This window comes from Lasioglossum baleicum, unplaced genomic scaffold, assembly GCF_051020765.1.
Source record: "Lasioglossum baleicum unplaced genomic scaffold, iyLasBale1 scaffold0885, whole genome shotgun sequence".
Taxonomy (NCBI): domain Eukaryota; kingdom Metazoa; phylum Arthropoda; class Insecta; order Hymenoptera; family Halictidae; genus Lasioglossum; species Lasioglossum baleicum.
In genome coordinates, this window is record NW_027469944.1 from 14,976 (window position 1) to 35,202 (window position 20,227).

At 39.0% G+C, this 20,227-nt stretch overlaps 1 protein-coding gene across 1 annotated transcript; it reads left to right on the plus strand.

Moving 5' to 3' along the window:
• Nucleotides 1–11,442: 11,442 nt before the first annotated feature.
• On the plus strand, nt 11,443–19,598 carry LOC143220393 (octopamine receptor beta-3R-like; the record flags this gene model as incomplete). The annotated part of the gene is made up of 2 exons (XM_076446046.1): nt 11,443–12,078; nt 19,298–19,598. Coding segments are annotated over exons 1-2 (937 nt in total), but the record flags the coding sequence as incomplete, so codon positions are not given.
• Nucleotides 19,599–20,227: the final 629 nt, after the last annotated feature.

Genomic DNA, 20,227 nt, shown 5'->3' on the forward strand with positions numbered 1-20,227 from the left:
CGATCGTGCCGCGGATTTCCCTCTCGTCCACGTCCTTTCGTTCCTCTCGCTCGGCATCCGTGACATTCGTCATGCAGGTACCACCATGGGACGTGGTTGCGATCGATAGCAGTTCAGTTGCGTATCTTGTACAGAGTGTCCTGGAACATGTACTCGAATGGACGGTCTGAAAGGTCAAATTGGTGAAAGCGGGGAAAAATGTCACGCGAAGATAGATCTTATTAGCGACACCTACACCTGTAGATTCTGCCCTTGTTGGGATGAGAAATTGGCTAGCTTAAGAAAATTCGAAAATATCGACCATGTTTCAGCCAATCGTTTGGTTAGAATTATGTGTTTCTGTTGCTAAGTATCGTGTGTTGAAATTAAGTAGTGTAGTTGGATTCGTACAGGACGTCTTGTATATTAGTATATAGTACATAGTATATGTTAATATGTCTCGACATCGGATCAAGTGTCAGTGTCTGGCAGGGAAAAATACCACGCGAAGACAGATCTTATCAACGATCTTAACGACACCTACACCTATGGGCTTTCTTCCTCTCGGAATGAGAAATTGGCTAGCTTAAGAATATTCGAAAATATCGACCATGTTTCGGCCAATTGTTTGGTTAGAATTATGTATCTCTGTTGCTATGTAGAGTACCGTGTGTTGAGACTGAATTGTGTAGTTGGATTCGTACAGGACGTCTTGTATATTGGTATATAGTAGGTAATATATATTAATATGTCTCGACGTCGGATCAGGTGTCAGTGCCTGGCAGAGAGAACGAATGAAGTGCATTGGGACCAAGTGGGTGTTAGGATTATAACGAGTTATACAATGTATTAGCCTAGACCAGAACTCGCAGTGTCAGCTATTAGCGTGAAATAAAGATCGTAACGACGTAACTTATCCTATTACTATGCTAAAGTGTCTCACTGGGAGAGCATCAAAGGTGTCATACTGGACGATCAAGTTTCTTGTTCCACTCCAAATGTTTGCAGAGTGTCAATCTGTCATTCTGCCAAATCCTCCGAAATTTTTAGAACTCTTGGTCCTCTAACGATAAGTCAAAACATGGTCTTATAGTTTGTAGGGCTCTGGCAACACGATTGTTTCCGTGACTACTTCACAGATGGCGCAACTGAGTTAATTCCACTGTCACTTGGTTTTCCTTCCTTGACAGCAGTTTGTCGATGCTTGGGCAGATGTCTCGCGATTTCGAAATTCTATTTGGCCCGGAGTTGGGCTATTTCGAAGTTTCAGCAGTTGGAGCCAGAATTCAGGAGGATCAGAGCGGTTTTATCGAAGTTTAAAGGCGAAGCTATCGATCCTCGATGGAAACCAAAGGAATTCCTTTGTTCGCAGAGACCACTTTTGGCTCCGGACTTGGTTATTTGATCGCATTCGCGTGAACTGAACTCCAACCGAGGAATTTACTCCTCGAATAGGAAATAAACTTTCTTATTGCATACCTCCTACTTTCTTTTTTCATTTAATTTCACCTGGTCTTCGCTCGAATTACCTCCTCTCCTTTTATTCCCGTTATATTTATCGTGTACCCACCTTGTTTCAAGCTCAGGTGCGCTCCACTCGGATTCCAGCCTTCTTTTTTCTTTCCTCCACCGTTTTGTCCCATTTTTCTTTTGTATTTATTGCATTTCCGTTTCCTGCTTTTGTTTCGCGACGTGCGTATGCTTGGACACGCTTTACCCTAGAGTCATTCGTGTTCTTGCGATACTTCTCTTTAGTTTCTACCATGCTTTTGCTTTTTCTTCCTTTCACCTTCGCTTCGCGTCTTTTCTCCTCTCCTTTTTCCTATTAGAGTCGATTTCTATCGTACGTCTATTTTTAATCCCCATATGCGTGCTCGTTTAGTTTCTACTTGATACTTTCACTTTAATTTTCCTCGACTCCGTTGAAGCTTCAGACCCTGTCTCTGCTTAATTTCCATACCTGTGTTTCTTATATTAAAATTCGAATTTAACCCAAGCGCAATACGAATCAAATCCTGAATAATTAAAACATTTTTCCTGGAGTTTATTCGTACAAAATTAAATAACTAAATAATATATACTTTTCCTCGGAGACTTTTAATCCTAGAATTATAGGACCATACTCGTTTCGTGAAAATTTTGTGAAAATTCGTATTTCTTTGCTTCGAAGTCTCATAAACTGATCGAAGATTCGAAATTTAAGGAAGAACATTCGAAAATCCTAATTTGAATAATTCTAACTGTTAATTAATAGAGTTCGGTGATCTTTCTCTTGAAAATATTGGAATCCAAGGATCTAAATCGAGCCGTCCATTAAGCAGTGAAGTATCCTTGTTCCAGCGTAATTCGAAGGACGAGTTAACTCGTACTTGACGGCTAACAGGTTCAGATAGTCGTGGAAAGCGACGCAGGAGCGTTGAACCTTCGATGGTTATAGCAGTCTTTAAATTGTAGCCGCGATCACGAATATAGATCATGCTGGTTCCATGAAGGTGAAGGAGAAATCGTTGATGGGACATCTTAGCGTAACGACCGGTTGCTTGATGAAACGTTAATAATAACTAGATTCCGAGTAACGAGCGCCTCGTTTCTCTGTCTCGTAACCTCGAGGAAGGTAAATAAAAAGCGTATGCCTGAAAAGGGAGTCTAGATGTCGCTGCGAGCGTTGCATGGGTCGTAATTATTTCAAAGATAATGGTCGTTCAGCCGGTTCTTTTTCTCTTCTATTCTTATTCGTGTCTTCTGCCTCTTTTATTCTTCACACTTTGACACTTTATATCTTATTTATTTATCTCGAAATTATATATTCTTGCGATTGTGTGTACGACGATTTACAGGAAGTTCCATTCTTTGCCAGTTGTTTATGTATTTTACTCGCGAAGGTTATCAATAAAATATTCGCAAGCATTCGATTGACTAAAAATTAATAAATGCAATCATCTTTAAACTCTCTTGGTAATAGGAATAATTTAAACAGAAGTGGAATTAAATGCGAGTACTATTAAATACGGTATTTTTTATTATTTGGAGAAACGAAGTAAATACATTTGTAAACGTAGAATTCGTAAAATTTCGAAGATTACCAAAAAATTATAAGCCATTCTCCACTTTTCCCAGTGGTTTTTCCCAAAGGAAGGACGATAAAAATTTCTTTTTGAAATTGTTGGATATTCTGCGTGTTTTGTAGTAATTGCTCATAAATAAAAATTACAGGGACATGTAACCCGACGAGTGATACAATTAGACGTGATTTAAAAATTACATTTAAAAGTAAAATGTCGTATATACTTATAAATTCACGGGAAAGACTGGCAATTAATCACGACTTCAATTACACCCGTTGCTCACCTGTCATTAAGCGTGCAAGCGTTGATTACTAATTACTATCTTCAAAAGTGGGCGCGCTTAAAGCGAACGAGAACCCCGTGATAACGTAACGATTTTGTCATTTGGTAAATAAGACACCATAAGGCATCAGGTAGCGCAAAATCGCTGAAATTGGCCGTGCACTTGCAGCGATTATGGCAGTTCCCAGAGAAACAACGAGCAGAATTCGTAACGTTTATATTCGTCCACTGTACTGGGCTAAATAATCATTGTCCTTGTTAAAGCAATGGTAATTCCAATTAAATTAGCGCAGCTCAAAGCAGCAGTCTTAATAAAACCTCTGACCCCTTTCCAGGAAATGGCTAGAATTAGAACAGACTAATGGGACTAAACCAAGGAAACAGAAAAATCTAATTTTATCGTAAAGCGAATTGCAATTAGCTAATGCGAACCAATCACGTATAACGTAACCTGTAGGTTTATTATCTTTCTAATCTGTCAACCTTTTACGTCTTTCAATTTATAGCAGTATCATCGAGATATTTTTCGTAGCACGTTTCACGGATGATTCCAAATTTTCTTAAGAAAAAGATTCGTGTATTCAAATTGATCACGAGTTTCATAGGGTTAATAAAAGTAGTTAAATTTACAATATTCCATGTCCATCACGAAGTCACCTCAACTTCTTTCACCCACGACTATGTACAATCAAAGAAAATTTCCAAACTGTATACATTAGCAATTCAAATTTTCAAAGCGCTTAATTTTTTAATTAAAACTTAGAATTCACACGTACATTTAAAATTTCAATACCGTCGCGCTTCCAAACAATTTTCATGAATACTAAATCCTCATTACCGACGATACTAAATAACCTAGCGTCATTATGTTCACCATGAGCAGCATTGACACACCAAATCGATGAATAATCACGATGGTAATTTTTACTTTTTAAATTATCATTCATCGACGCACGGCGGAGAGTTTGGATAATTTATTCGCGTGATAAAATGTTAATATAGAAGGTGGAAACTCGGTGCACCGTTGCACGCGCAATTTCGCATGCACAATGGCAGCGTATTTACAACGGGGATTCCATTACACGCGTTTCTTGCTGGATTTATTCGACCATTCGATACGTCGGACAGCGGGTATCGCCGGGTAAAAGACGAGAGAAAACGCCCACCGGTTCTGCCATTGTCGACGAGGCTCCATCGAACGCATTGCACGCAGGAAATCGAGCCAGTCCCCGATATCCACGCTGGCCGTGTGCCTATTCACGCTTCCGCCGGAACTACGGCGTTTCGGGTGCCATTAATTACGCCCATTGAGGCTTCGCGTCTCGATTCTAGAACGCTCGTTTCTCACGCGGCGTCTGCCAATGCTGCCAAGTGATCTAGACCTTGGACCCCCGTGCAAATCGCTATAATCAAGTCGTTACGCAGCGGATCGGTGCACGACGAGTTAATTAAAATTCGCTTTAATAACCGGCCATGTTAAGGGAACGTCTGGGTGAACCCTGTTAAGGTCAGGTTAGCACGGAGACGGTCCAGATGGCGTGCATACGGACAAATGGCTGCCATTTTTAGAACGTTTAATTCCTCCGACGACGGAGAAGAATGAACAACGAATTGGGTTATCGGGGAAATCTAAAAATGGCGCTTGAATAGCGCGAAAATTGCTCGAACTCGGTGTTTATTCCTTTTCATGCGTTTTTTCTCCTAGTGTGACAGTATTGTATCTGTCAATTCGACGATTTGTCGTTGTTGAAAAATATTAATCTTTCTCGCGAATCGTTGATTAATTTACGGAGTCTTAAAGTAATTAATTTCGTGCGCTGTAGTTGACTATTCGTGGTAGATAAACTTCATCAAATTGCATATATTACAGTGAAATATTAAAATTCTGTACAATGCAGCATACTATAATATAATACTTTCTGTAATTAATTACTCATCCCAATTCTTAGATCCGTGAGTAGAAAAATAAATTCATTGTCGCGTTTCGCAAACGTGATACGTTAATTTTGTCACTGCCGTTCTATTTTCCTTTATTTTTCAAATAGAGAAGTCAGCTTAATAAAACATTTTCAGAACAAAGGCACGCCAGTGTTGGCAACATTGTTTCGTGTCCCCCGGTGATCCGTCGAGCTCTAGAGCTTTGGAGATTTCACTTGGAGTCTCAGTTATTGTTAGATGTATCGCGCGATGTGTGATGCAGCAGCATACATCACCGCAAGAGCTTACTAAGCTTTATCTAACAAGGCTCAAACCGACGGATGTGTTGGCGTTTTCGCGACCGCGATGAATCCAGAGGAAATAGATGATAATGGTCGTTGCATCTTATGGGTCATTGTTGTGGCTATCTGCAAACCTTGAATTACGCTTTTCATCCGGGAATGAGAAATATTACCTAATTCTATTTTCGACCTGTTTGGGCTATTTCTAACATTCCTTTACCGAACACGATTAATTCGTAGCACAGTTATTACTGATAAAATTTAATACAGAAAGTTTAATACAAGTCATGTGGATGAGAAGAAATTCGTGAATTATGAAAGAACGAAAAAATAAAATAATACTCTTGGCTAGTACAATAAAACGTGTATAATTTATAACGCTGTATTATTTAAATCGCATACTGCGGTGTTTTAAATTTTTCCAAATGCCGTTTCCTCGCGTAGAGTATCAGAAGCTGAAAAGATTATTGGAAAACCGGTGAATGATTATTAGCATAATTATACAAAGCGCGATAAATCATCGAGGGCTCTTAACACAGACGCGCCGATTACTCGGCGTAACTAATCTCGTAAAACTATTAATTATTAATTAAGCTACTAAATACGAGGATTTTAATCAATCACGGTACTCCATAATCAACGAAACGGTAAAACTGCCGAGGAAATTAATCGGCAAAAATACATTTGCAACGAAACCGGTGACAAAAATCCCAGAGCCAATAAATCAACCGTAACTGGAACGAACGCGAGGAAATGAATCCGAGCAGTTATAATTCCGTGCGTTTGATCCAATTAAACAAAATAATCTCGTATATCACTCTCCAAAAGTCCGCGTGCCGCCTTGAGCAAACGCTCGGAATAATCCCCGAGGTTGATTCGTCTGACAACCGCATCAAACGGTAGCCCGAAGCGGAAACGAAAAATCGCAAGTAAAACGCATGAACAGCCGAGAATATCACTCGGGAACGCGTCGTGACGAAACAAAGCTTCGACCACGTAACACCGAGAACCCACGCGAAGCCACATAGTTCCACATATACACACACACGTATGCAGACGTGTGCACACACAGAGCATCCGACGCCTGTTCAAAGTTTCCGCTTATCCACTAAGTCTCATCGATGGTATCAACATAATAACGACAGACCAGAATCCCTTGGTATTAAATTGGTCACCACTGATGTATGAATAGAGATATGACTGAGCGTCATGCATCCCTTTAACACCGGTAACACCAGCGGATCACGCTGATCCATTAACCAATTGCCACGAGTTATTATTGCCGCTGGTATACAGAGAGCTTCGTTCAACTTTGTCGTCCGAGGTGTAATATTTTGGTTACGTTTCTGCAACGATTTTCCGGGAATTTTTGTCTAGGTAGAGTAACTCGATTTATTTTGGTATTGTGTATGTTGAAGGAGATAGAACATCTCTGTAAATAATAATTTTCATAATAAATTTGTCACGTTTTATCATCATCGTAATCATTCGTCCATGAACTAACTTCAAAAGAATAGTATTTAACCTAATTTAAATCTCAAAATACTGAAACCTAATCTCAGAACACAGGTTGCCATCCCAAACTCAGACACTGACTTCAAGAAATTAGTATCATATCTAATTTAATTCCAATCTCAAAACGTAAAATCGAAAACAAGACCTAGTCAAATTCTGAACAGCACACTATCTCTTCTAATTACTCCAACCCAAAATCACCAAAACATTATTAAATTCATCCTAGTCTAAGTTGAGTAACTCGATTGGTAGATCATCTTTTGGTATCCTATATCTTGCAGAAGAATTTCTTTGAAAATGGAAGATGGAAAGATGGTAATATTTTATATGAAAGATGGAGGTTTAAAGCAGCGATAATTAACGTGACGAATTAAATCGATTTAGTAAACAGACGAAAATTTGACAATAATATTTAAAATAGTAGAGAAGCTTAGGAACCTCGGTAAGGAAAAATTTATTTTAAGAATTGACATTGTTATAAAATAAATAGACGCTATTCTTTTTTACTAACACATTAGCCTTTATTACAATTTCGTTCTATTAATATTACACGTTTCCGTTGCTCTATGACTGACGGACGACGTCCAATTTTCGTGAAATAAATATTGTCCTGGACAAAGAACACTTATCTGTCGACGTTTCGGCATTTTGATCTGTCAACGACTCTGGTTCGGCGGTTTATTGACCTTTCAGCATCTCGGCGCTTTGGCACAGTAAACGAATGAGATACAGACGTATCCGATAACTTATAAATTTCACAAATTAAAATTCAAGATATCAAGTTTGGTCAAAGACCGATAACTAAATTAGTGAAAAGTCAAAAATCATTTAATTCGTTGCAAAAACGATTTGCAAAAATACAGATTCGAAATATCGTCAAGCTTCTTTCAACTCAACCGATTTACACTTCTCTTACGCAATTTCTCAACTCAGAATACTGGTTTTTGGATTCCGCATCAAATCCGCATAAAATTAACAAATTTCGCGACGAACGAAGCAACATCGGTACGTAGCCAAAACCGCAGTAAAGAACCGCAGCCCTGGAACCGGTCATCCGCCTCGGCAAAGCCATTTCTGGGTATTACGACAGCCCAGGAAACGCTGGAAATTACAGTTCCTGCTAAACGGATCCTTTATCGCGGCCATCCTCGTTCCAACACGCGTCGAGCTCTTATCGGTATTTTAAACGAAATCGAAGCAACGAAACGGCACGGACCGCGGGCCCCTGATCCCTGGAATCTTCCATTAGAAGCCGGAATTAACTCTCTTATCGATGTTGCATAACGATCTGAGGGGAAAGCTGGCAAGTTCCAGGCCGCCCGATTTTGCGTTTGACACCTGGGAACCCGGGATTACGAAGTCGTCCGCTTTTGCGGCCAGGCTGCAGGCTTTCGCGAGTTAGACACTGTCTTTCGCCTGACATGACCATCTGAGGCGACGATGTCCCGGATGAACTGTGCCAGACATTTCATTTCGGATTGTTTAGGGATAGGATGTTTGCGGTTACACTTCCGGAGCTGAAGATAAGCCTCGAGGTGGCGGAGATTCATTTGGGAGACCGACGGAAGTTATTTCGTTCGAGAATTTCGGGTTACCGTTTCGTGGCAGCTCGCTTTGCTCCCGAATTTTCTCTAACCACGCGGTTGTGCTTGGTATTTCGCAGACTGAGGTTAGACCAGGTGATTGGAGCCAGGTCCGCGCGGAGGGAGTTAATGGATTTCTTTGTAAGGCTAGGGTATTTGGAAAAGGGGTGAGAGAGAGAGAGAGAGTGTTTAGATTTCTTGTGGACTTTTAATCAGAGGAAGAAAACAGAATCACGTTTCTATCGTTGAGACCAGGTCAAGCAGTCTGTTTGTTCGAAAGTTCATACGAATCTCGAGAAACTGTGTTTGTTGTACGTCTCTTTGATAGGTGGACTATCATGATGTTCCGCTGTAAACCCGATAGTTGTAGAAATAAAGGGTAGTTTGACTTGGAAGTCAAAGTCTGAACTGACGATGATCCTTTTCTTAACGATTGTTCAGGTTGTTTAAGAGTCTATAAATTACACCGGAGACATCTCCAAGCCTTGACTTAGACTGACTTAGGTAGTTAGGTAGACTTTAACTTAGGTTGTCACCAGAAACCATTTATAGGCTTCTCTAACTTGGACCAAGAAGCGATCATATTCGGAGAATCCAGGTTATTACCTAGATCCAACAGTTCTTTCTATCGATATGAAAAGATCACTATAGTGTAGCACAGTTTATAAAAGTTTTCAATTACTCGCAAACAAATCCTAACAAATCTTGGACCAAGTGACGATCACACTCGGAAAATTCAGGTTCTTACTTAGATCCAACAATTTCTGTTATCGATACGAAAAGGAGATCACTATAGTGTAACACAGTTTATAAAAATAAGTTTATAAAAATTTCTAATTAACCATAAACAAATCTTGACACCATGATAAACGTCGAGAAACCTCGAGAAACAAATTTGGTTCGTGGTAGATCAAGAGATGGTGCACCAAATGATCATAACCACGTGTGCGTGCAGAGAGCTAATATTAATTCGCGAGAATGAAACATGGAGGGAAAAGTAGCGAATCCTCTCCGCAATGTGTTTCCGGCTGCGAGGCCAGGTGGCTGGCTGTTTGCGTTTTACTTCGAATACCTGAGAGGAAGACGTTTTTCGGGCAAGCTAAATATGCATACAACTTGTCTCGCCCGGCGCTCGAACCTCTGTTTGCTTTAACGTTAAAGTATACCCTGTCGCTCTGAACAGGGGAACGTTTATGCGGAAAGTTTGCTCGCGCGCGCGTCTGTCCATTGTGCAGCCTTCGGGCGTTTCTTTTCAACGACGCAGAGAGAAAGCTCGAAATCCCGGCTGAAGGAAGCCTGACTTCTCGAGACGCTCCCCTTCGATCTCCAGCGATTAATTCCCATGACGTTTCACATGATTTTCGAGCCAGCAAAGTGTCTGGGATAGACAGGCAGAACTGGTAGCAAGGTCGCGTGACATGGCAAACAGTAAATTGAGAAACGTAATTGATGTAACAATGCAAGAGTTGCATTGTACAGGCTTGGTCTAATTGTCTCTAGGATGATGAACGATGGACGATGAAGCTGGGTGCTCGGTTTAAGACGTCTTCTTGCTAAAGGATACTTACAGGAAGTAATATTTATGATAGGAATGAGATTTCCAATCTATCATAATTATTTGAATTTCTGTTAAGTAATTATTTAGATGCGAACTTAGAAAAGAAGGAATAATATTCAAATCTCTTTCCTTTTTGGTAGAACAGTCTTTTGTTAAATAAAGAAAGGAAAGTCGAGGTACAGAATGAAAACCAGCCCATCTTCCATTCGAAATATCCTATTAACCCTTTGCGGTCACACTCGACATCGGGAAATTGTTTCGAGAGATATACACTTGGAAATTACAAAGTATTAGGTCATCCAATAAGTTCGTTCCGCTATTTACATTTCTTGACGAATTTTATAAACTATATCGATGATTAACGTGTTTGCCAATGAAATAGGAAGAAGAAGGTAGAACAAAAACACGACTACATTTTTTCTTAATATTTAAAGACATATAATTGTAAATAGTAAACGTAAAAACTGGCACGAACTTATGGGATGAACATAACAATAGTGAAAATAAAACTAACATTTAATCAACTTCCTTTATTCAATTAAATTGTACTATTTCTTAGTCGAAATAAATTCCAAGTAAAAAATTTAAAAGCGTTAGGGGCTGCTGGTGATATTTTATGGTGCTTTTATAAATAAAATAAATTAATTACACAAATCTGTAGGAGATTAAGATTCGAATTACACTTTGCTCTAAACTACAACTCTAAAACAACACTAACGACACTGAATAACTCTAACTCGACTCAACACTACTAAGATAATAGATATACCAACTCTGAGATAACTCTACACAACAAAGTAAATTAAAAATTTTCCGATACCGTAAAATTGAAAAATAATTCTGACCGCAAAGGGTTAAACACGTAAACGAAGTCGATCAGTACCCATCAAATCTTCATTCCCGAACACCCCATTCAAACTCAATCTCTCAATCGAACCAAAAGTCTCTTACCCAATTGACGCGCAGATCGCCACCGAGTCCCAAGTTCCCCAAAGATGTCAACTCGCTCCGTTTAACAGCACAACCAGTGAACGAAGCCCAATCGAACTCATCGAACTCACCCTAACTTGGTACTTCAGGCCCTCACGATGCACGTGGATACCCGGGTGACTGGAGTTCGGTTGCAGCTCAGGACGAGTCCCAGGGAGAACTCTTGGAAGGTGCAGCTCGTTGACTCGAAACAGACTGTACCCTGAACGGTTTCCCGGCGTGTAACATGCTGGCAGTTGGCGCGCGCTGGAATGGAAGTCAGTGAGCCATCGGAAGAGGAGGTGGATCGATCGATAGGCAGACTCAGCACGACTTCCGGCATCGGGCGTCTCTCGGCGTCGCTCAACTCGAGCGTCCGCGACACGCTGCAAGCGGCCACCGCGTCCGGGGACACTTACCATCCGCCGAACGTGGTCTGGACGACGATCAAAGGCGTGGTGATCATCAGTATCATCGTGACAGCATTGGTAGGGAACGCTTTGGTGATCGCCAGCGTGAGAAGGCACAGGAAGCTCAGGGTGCCGACGAATCGCTACGTGGTCAGCCTGGCAGCAGCCGATTTCCTCGTCGCGGTCTGCGCGATGTCTTTCAACGCGTCCGTCGAGCTTACCGGCCAATGGATGTTCGGCAGGGTGATGTGCGACGTGTGGTGTTCGCTGGACGTTTACTTCTCGACAGCTTCGATCCTCCATCTCTGTTGCATCAGCGTGGACAGGTACTACGCGATCGTCAGGCCTCTGGAGTACCCTGCGATCATGAGAAGGCTAACCGTCACCTGCATGCTAGGCAGTGCCTGGCTGCTACCCGCTCTGATCAGCTTCATCCCCATCTTCATGGGATGGTACACCACCGATGAGCATCTGGAGAAGTTGACCAAGCATCCCGAGGTAGACAGATGGTTTGCTTTTCTTCGATGGGGTCTTGAAAGAGCGGATTCTTCTCTTCTGATCGTGTACAGGTCTGCTGGAGGGTTTCCCTTTTGAGAAATGGTATTGTTTCTTCGGGGCAAGTGGCTCGAAGAGATTAATGACGGCGAAGCTTCTGAAAAGGGTCTTTCGAGGATCGGTTGAGGATTATTCATTTTTATACGGCGGATCCTTGTGTGATTTACCGCTTTGTTAGTTCGAGGCTAAGCGATCTTACGCTTCTTCTCTTCTTAGTCTTCCCTTCTCTTCCATTTCTTTCCTCTTTCCGGCGAGCGAATTCGCGCTGCAGTATTTCGAAGATGGAAAGGCACAATTCACTCGGGATAACCCGCCACCGGGAGCACCTCGAGGATCCTCTTCGAGTGAATATTAAAGCGAAGGTTTTTAGAGCATGATAATTCTAACTCTCGCATTGTGATTGAAAATGGAACTCCTTTCACCGGGAATGTTGATTTCGAATAATGGCTCGAGTAACTTTTCATGGTTTATCTGCAGCTCCATGTCAGAAATTGGAGATATATTCCCTTTTTTTTTTATTTTCTTTCATTAAAAGTTACACCGGGGATCGATTAATTTAAAATGAAATTGTCTCTGTTTGATAATCGATTTGATTTCTACCAGTTATTTCGAGCAATATTTGGAATAGTATTTGGAAAATGAATAAAATAACGTACGTTTTATTGTGCCTAGGTTGAAAACGAAATAACTAGCGAGTAAATACACCGAATGAAACTCGAGCCGAGGTATTTGTCTTCCATTCCAAATACGTCATCAATCATCGACTATCAGGGTAAATTGTGAATTGTTATCCAATTTATACCATCCCAGTTAATTGCCAATTATTTTGCCGAATTGACGTTATTCGCATATAACGAAATACGATATAATTAACAAAAGGTCAGTGATTCAATTTCAAAGACTAGAATTTCCTACAAATTCGTGCAATATCGTATGATTTTTCTTCGTTACAAACGATACAATTTAAAACTAGTTATTTAAATTAATTTTATAACTTCAGTCTTAACCAATATAAATACTTGTATTCTAAAATTTAGAAGAACAATTATATTTGTTATTTAATCTTCCATAATTTCTATCGCTTGGATTTCTATTTCTCTTCAATTTCACGATATCTTTAAGAACTGCGCATCGTTCAGAAGCTTCTCGTGTTAAATATTTTTATTGCCATTCTCTCTCCGAGGATGCACCCGTCCTATAACTCGAGCAAAGGAACGCATCTCGGTATTTCAACCGTTCCGGGCTCATTTTTCCTCGCAGAGTGAACGACACCTCGTTCGATTCATCTTTCATTCAGCCGTCCAACAGATTCGCGCCCGCTTATTGCGTCTACGGTATCCCGACGAATTTGTAATTCGAACTGGCTCTCTCCTATTCTGCACCTCGTCGACGAGGCGACGCTCGATAAGCGGCGTTCAATTTTCTGTCGTTGCAGTTAATAGAATATTTTATCGGATATTTACACTTGAGCCGTGCAGGACAGGATTTCAATCCGCGGAAAATCGAAGGAAGGAAACGGCCAGGAAGATGAACGGCCTTCGAAATTTGCATAGAGATGATTTACTATCTGCCTCTTATTCCGGGCTACTATAAACGGAAACTTGGAATTAATAGCCTCGATAATTCTACGTCCAATGCCATGTGTTGCGTTTCTCGCCCAAAATGTCATTGTTTCTCGTGTTTGCCTGTCCATTTCTTCGCGAGGAATTCCCCGTTGTTTCTTTCGTTGTAATACGGTTACAGCTACTCTCGTCTTCGCCTGTTACCGATATTCATTCATTACTTTTGTCCAATCGTTGGGGATAGGCAAATAGGAAAGTGACGGGATTAAGTTAAAATTGGATTTCCTTGAAATTGGAAATGTAACAGAAACATGCGGAATTTTCTACTTCGCGTAGTACTTGCTGAAGATCTTCCCTCGATTTTATCTCTCGTTATATTTCTAAATTTCTGTTCTAAATAAATTTAACACAACGTTGACTTAAATTCAAGTTTGAAATTAACGAGCATTAATTAGCATCGTTAATGACGTTACCAATGGGCCTTAGATAATTAATGATTTTATTTAAATTAATTTAAATTAATTAATGTGATTACCAAAGAGCCTTAGATAATTAACAAGAAAATAAGAATATAAGGAAAAGTTAATTAATAATTCCTGCATTATTACAAAAAAGAGAAAAAGAGATTAATGGCATTAATATGGTTACCAAGGAGTCTTAAATAATTAATAAGAAAGTGAGAATGTAAGGATAAATGACATAATATGGCATAACCTGGTCATGATTTCGACTCTTAAATCAACCAAAGAGAAAACAGGAAGAATAAAATTAAGATAGCAAGGAAAACGGTCGAGACACGACTGATTTAAGGAATAACAAACCGTCTGAATCATCGCCAGGTTTGCCCGTTATTCGAGTCAAGAATGAACATCTTCTCAAAACGCTTCTTGTTCAAGCGCAGCCAGCACAGAGTTGGTTTCCAAACAACGCGCCGCCATTATTATATTCGAAGTCATATTCCGACGTATTATAACCTCTCATCCGGCATTCGACCACTTATAACTTCGTTCGAGCCCGCTGTGCGCACACATCTGTTAACCTAGATTGCACGTATAGGCGGCGCTGCGGTGCCGTTGTGTGCGCGCGCATTATTATAATTTAACCTCGCGAAATTGCAGCCGGAACGAATGCGACGTCCGAAGGAACGCGACGGTGAATTTATTACTTTTCCAGGTCGGGAATTTCCACGCGAGTTTCTCGAACAACGTCATTACTCGGAAATGTTTCGGACAATAAAGTGGCCGGGACGTGAATCTTACCAGCGTTTCCTAATTTTCGCTGTCGCGCCGAGTCGAGGTTTGAGTTATTATCTCGTTCAACTTACGCTTTCGCGGCAACTTCTTAAGTCCTTAATTCGATACAACTTGTAGCCGTTTTTGCGCTGTGTTTGACGAAGACGAGAATTGTTTTAGGTTATCAGGATCGAGGAATTGTTTTAAGTTATAACGATCGAAGAATTATTTTAGGTTATAACCATCGAGGAATTGTTTTAAGTTATAACGATCGAAGAATTGTTTTAGGTTATAACGATCGAAGAATTGTTTTAGATTATAACGATCTAAGAATTACTTTAGGTTATAACCATCGAGGAATTGTTTTAAGTTATAATGATCGAAGAATTACTTTAGGTTATAACCATCGTGGAATTGTTTTAGGTTATAACGATAGAAGAATTGTTTTAGGTTATAATGCTCGAAGAATTGTTTTAGGTTATAACAAACGAAGAGTTATTTTAGATTATAACGATCGAAGAATTGTTTTAGATTATGAATTCGTATGATTGTAAAGTCTCGTAGAAGATGAATGTATCGAGCCTCGATTTTGGAAATATACAGAAATTTTATGGCTGGTAAAATATTTCAAGCAAAATATATGTTATCGCGAGGAGTTAGTAGAGCAGAGATTTCGAAACGAATTTAGGTTATTAAGCACTTTAATACCAGGCTTTTAAGATCATAGTAATTTCGTGTAATAATATTTCGTTTCATTATCTTTATAGTAATTCTGAAAATTTCCGGCGAGTATGTAAATCGGGAAGCTTGATTTTAATCCTTTAAAATTACTCGTGACTCTAATTACAGTAATATTATTGATCATAATAATTTCTACAGTACTCGTTAAGGATGCAAATTCTGTAATTTGATTTTAGATTTCGAAAATTACTCGTGATTTCAATGGCAGGATTTTCTAACATTTGACACGTTAAAATTAATTCGCGTTACAATTAACGTAATCATCCTTAATTTCACCTCTCAAATTTTTACTTTCCGTTATTTATATCTCTGTCTCCAGTGTTATTTATCGATTTTCTTTTTGGTATGATATTTTTACGTTTCTATCCTCGGTCCTGGTACTTTCGTGTCTTCTATTTTTACCTCCCTATTTAAATATCTTTTTCTCTTCTATTATTAACTTCCTTCGCCTGTATTTTTAACCCTCTTAGCTTTATTCATAACTTCTCAGCGTTCGCCGTTTATATCCTCATACTTCAATTGGCTCCGTCCAATGTTTATTTTTGATTTCGCTGCTCTTGTTATTAACTCCTTACTCCTTTACTTTCAATTTTCTTATTTCAATAGCAGATTTGTCACGGTAACACTGGCCTCTATTTCATTCTTAACTTTCTTCTCGCCATTAACTCGTTCCTTTTTATTTTCAATTTTCCCATTTCCATTTTCAATCTTCTTACCACCTTTAACCTTATACTTTCATTTCTTATAATCTCTTCGATACTTATTTCTTCCCTAACGTTTATGCCTTGGTATTCACGTTCTTTTCCACGTTTAATGATTTTAGCGTAATAGTTGTTCCATTTTTGCAATACAGAGAAAGACGATGATTATTATTATTTTTATCGAACGTACGAGTTTCGATAAATACTTTAGCAATACATGTATAGATGATTCCCTTTATTTTATTATTAATTATTTCCAAAATATCGAGTGTATTCGTTTTAGTTTTTAATTAATTAATTTAAATTATGTATTGTAGTGGTAATTTCTTTTTATATTTTTATTACACTTTGAGGAAAGGCAACTCGGTCTTTCATTTATTCATTTTCCTTAAAAAATGTTGCTGTTGAGGAAACATTCTTCATACTTTGAAATCATTCTATTTTCACTTTGCAGTCATCGTTATTTTATAATTGTATCAACATACCATCCTGCATTTCTTCTATCGAAATACTTGTAAAAATTTAACCAGTTTTAATACTGAATGATTAAATATGCCAATAAATTAACGAGCAAAGTGGCTATTTACTTATTTATCAGTTTTCCTCGTTGGTGAAATACTCTGTTTATGTTTCGCTTTGACGAATTATTCCAAAATTCGAGACTAATGACGATGAATCGCGATGATTTATTAAACGCAATTCACGCGAAAAAATAACATCGTTGGCGCATAATTTTCCGATAATTGAAGCCGTGGTTAATAAGTTCGCGATTAATCGATGTTCTACTACAAAATACCACGGAGAAAAGGAACAAAACGGCAGGGCGAAATATATTGCCCTGATAATACAGCGGGTACAATGAACCGTTCCAACAATGGACATTCTGTTAATCGAAATTCTGCCGTTGCTTCGACTTTCATATTTCTCTGTCCATCGAATAATAACTCTTTCGTGCTTGTGAAATTTATGCGCTTACCGTGATTTCTACAGATTCCGCTGATTAAAGTTACTGCCGCATTAACGTCTCTCTTCCCTTTCTTCTCTTTTAGCTTCATTTAACGCGGAACGTGTCCTTTTTAAATTCAAAGAAATATTTTTCAATTCGAAAAGGTAGAAAAATTACAAATACGTGTTCGATTAAAATTCTTTAAAAATTAAATAATAATAAGAATAATTAAATAGATGAAAATAATGATATCGCGTAAAAAATTGTGAAAGAAAAAAGAGACATTTAAATATGCCCAATTAAATGATTTAAGCAAAATTTGTTGAAACAGGGAAAAAATAAAAATAAAGGGATTTAGGAATGAATAATTTCGAGGAATATTTCATTGAAATATATTAATTAGAATCCAAGCAATTTGAGGGGGAACTCGAAGAGGCAGGGAGATTAAAGAAATGTTTAACCTCGCCCAATTAAGTAGTTCGGAAGTTGTACAGGTGTAGGGAAGATGTTATAAGAAAGGAATTAATGAGGTCAAAAAATGAGGAGTTCTCGAGAAGCTTCGGATTACTACAGTTGAAGTTTTAAACGTTTGAAAAATGTCGAGCTAGACAAGAGGAACTGGAAAATGAAATTAAAGATTAATTTCATTATTCAAAATGCGTTCCAAATTTATCATACAAATTTTAACACGAACTCAAGTCGAAAGATCAAACGAAAATAAAACGAGAGAAGGATAAAAGTTCGCGGGAAATCTAAGCAATTCGCTAAAAACTTTTCCAAGTATAGTTACAGGGAAGAAATTCGAAGCGAACGATAGGTCAAAACTATCAGGGAAATCCAAATCGAACCAGTTCAATCAGAGATTAAAACGCAACTGATGAAAACGTCGAAGAGAAAAGTTTCACGAAGGTATCCGACCCGTATTTGAATCGTCAAAATTGTTAATTAATTTAATCAAAAGCCTCGAACTCGACCCACTGTTAGAAATAAAACAATTTCAACGACAGAAAGCAGTACTTGTATGCACAACGAAGAATCCATCTCTTTGAAAGACCTCAAATAGGATTCAAAAAGGACCATTTTCCTCCAGACCCATTTCAATTCGTTTAACCCATTAGCCACTATAGCTCGCCAATGAAATCACCAGCACAAAGATCTCCCTGAAAATCAAACAAGCTCGTTCCTTCCCACAAAAACATATCTCAATTATCCATTTACCAAGACCCAACTAGATTTATATAATATAGAATATTTACTCTATGATTCAAAAACATCATTCACTTACGACTACCACTATTTTAAACCCAGACCTAACTTCCTACTTCTTTTCCTCGAAACAAATATTTCAATTATCCAAAAACTAATTAGAACTCTCAAAATCTCGTATGAAATTATACAAAAAAATTTACGATCAAGATTATATATAGATACAGATTATAGAATATTTAAATAATGATTCAAAAACATCATTCACCTACGGCTATTTATATTTTAAACCCAGACCTAACTTCCTACTTCTTTTCCTCGAAACAAATATTTCAATTATCCAAAAACCAACTGGGACTCTCAAAATCTCGTATGAAATTATGAAAAATTTATGATCAAGATTATAGAATATTTACTTAATAATTCAAAAACATCATTCACTTACGATTACCTTTATTTTAAATCCACATCTAACTTCCTACTGTTTCCCCTGAAAACAAATATTTCAATTATCCAAAAGCAAGTAGGACTCTCAGAATCTCGTGTGAAATTACAAAAAATTTACGATCAAAATTCCTCGCAAACCTAGACCTGACATAATCCAATCCCGAGATTCAACCTATTCCCAAGTCAAAACGCGTAAAGTGTTCTTCGCGAAATGAAACGCGAGAGCTTCCGAAAGTGTGTCGTTAAAAATAAAACTGAGAATCCTCTTTAATAAATAAATATTCTGAAAAAAAAAACGATTGAACACGGTGTGTGTCGGTGAATCAGGTGTGCATGTTCGAGGTGAACCGAGCCTACGCCGTGATTAGTTCCTCGGTCTCCTTCTGGATCCCCGGTCTCGTGATGATCGTAATGTACTGCAAGATCTACAAGGAGGCTGTGCGTCAAAGGGAGGCGCTCAGCCGCGCCTCCAGCAATACCGTCCTAAATAGTGTTCACTTGCACCGGGCGTCCACCTCGAGGCATCATTCCAGGGCGTCCCATCAGCTGTTGCTGCACCCGAGCGACGCCAGCGATTTCGGCAGACCTGTCTCGTATAGAACCGCCGCGGAGCTGAACGTGGAGAACGGTGAGTGGACACACGGCCAGTGAAACTTCAAAGATATACTTCAAACACGCGTGTGTGTCTCTGGTGCCAGACGTGCACCTGGACACACTCGGTTCGACTGGTCTTATGAAAGATTTCCAGCCTCTAAAGCCTTTAATCTACGATTAGGATGAATTTCCACTTTGAACGCGAAATATCGTCGAATTCGTACGAGATAGAAAAGCTTTGATGTAAATTGCGGACCCAATCGCTGTCGTGTTCCAAGGAACGTAGATGGCGAGTTGTAAGGCCCAAAATCGTTCGACTCTGCTTGATCCGCTTTATTTTTAGACCAAATGCCAATCACGCTGATCGATGCTCCGAAATTATACGAATATCGGGACCTCGAAGAATTATAGAATCCTGAACAATGTATTCAGGTCCGTTCAGACGAATTTTATTTATTTCTAGTGTCGTTAGACCGTGTTATAAGAAGTCAATTGGTTTTATTCGGAATTTCACGAAGAGATTTATTTTTAGCCCTGTTATAATCGGAGCGACTTTTCGATCGTAGAATATTCTGCAGGTTGCATGTAGTATTTAGGACCCCGAGGATTTCCTGTTTCGAACTGACTGACAAAGGTTCGAGGAACACTATCGCCGATTAAAAT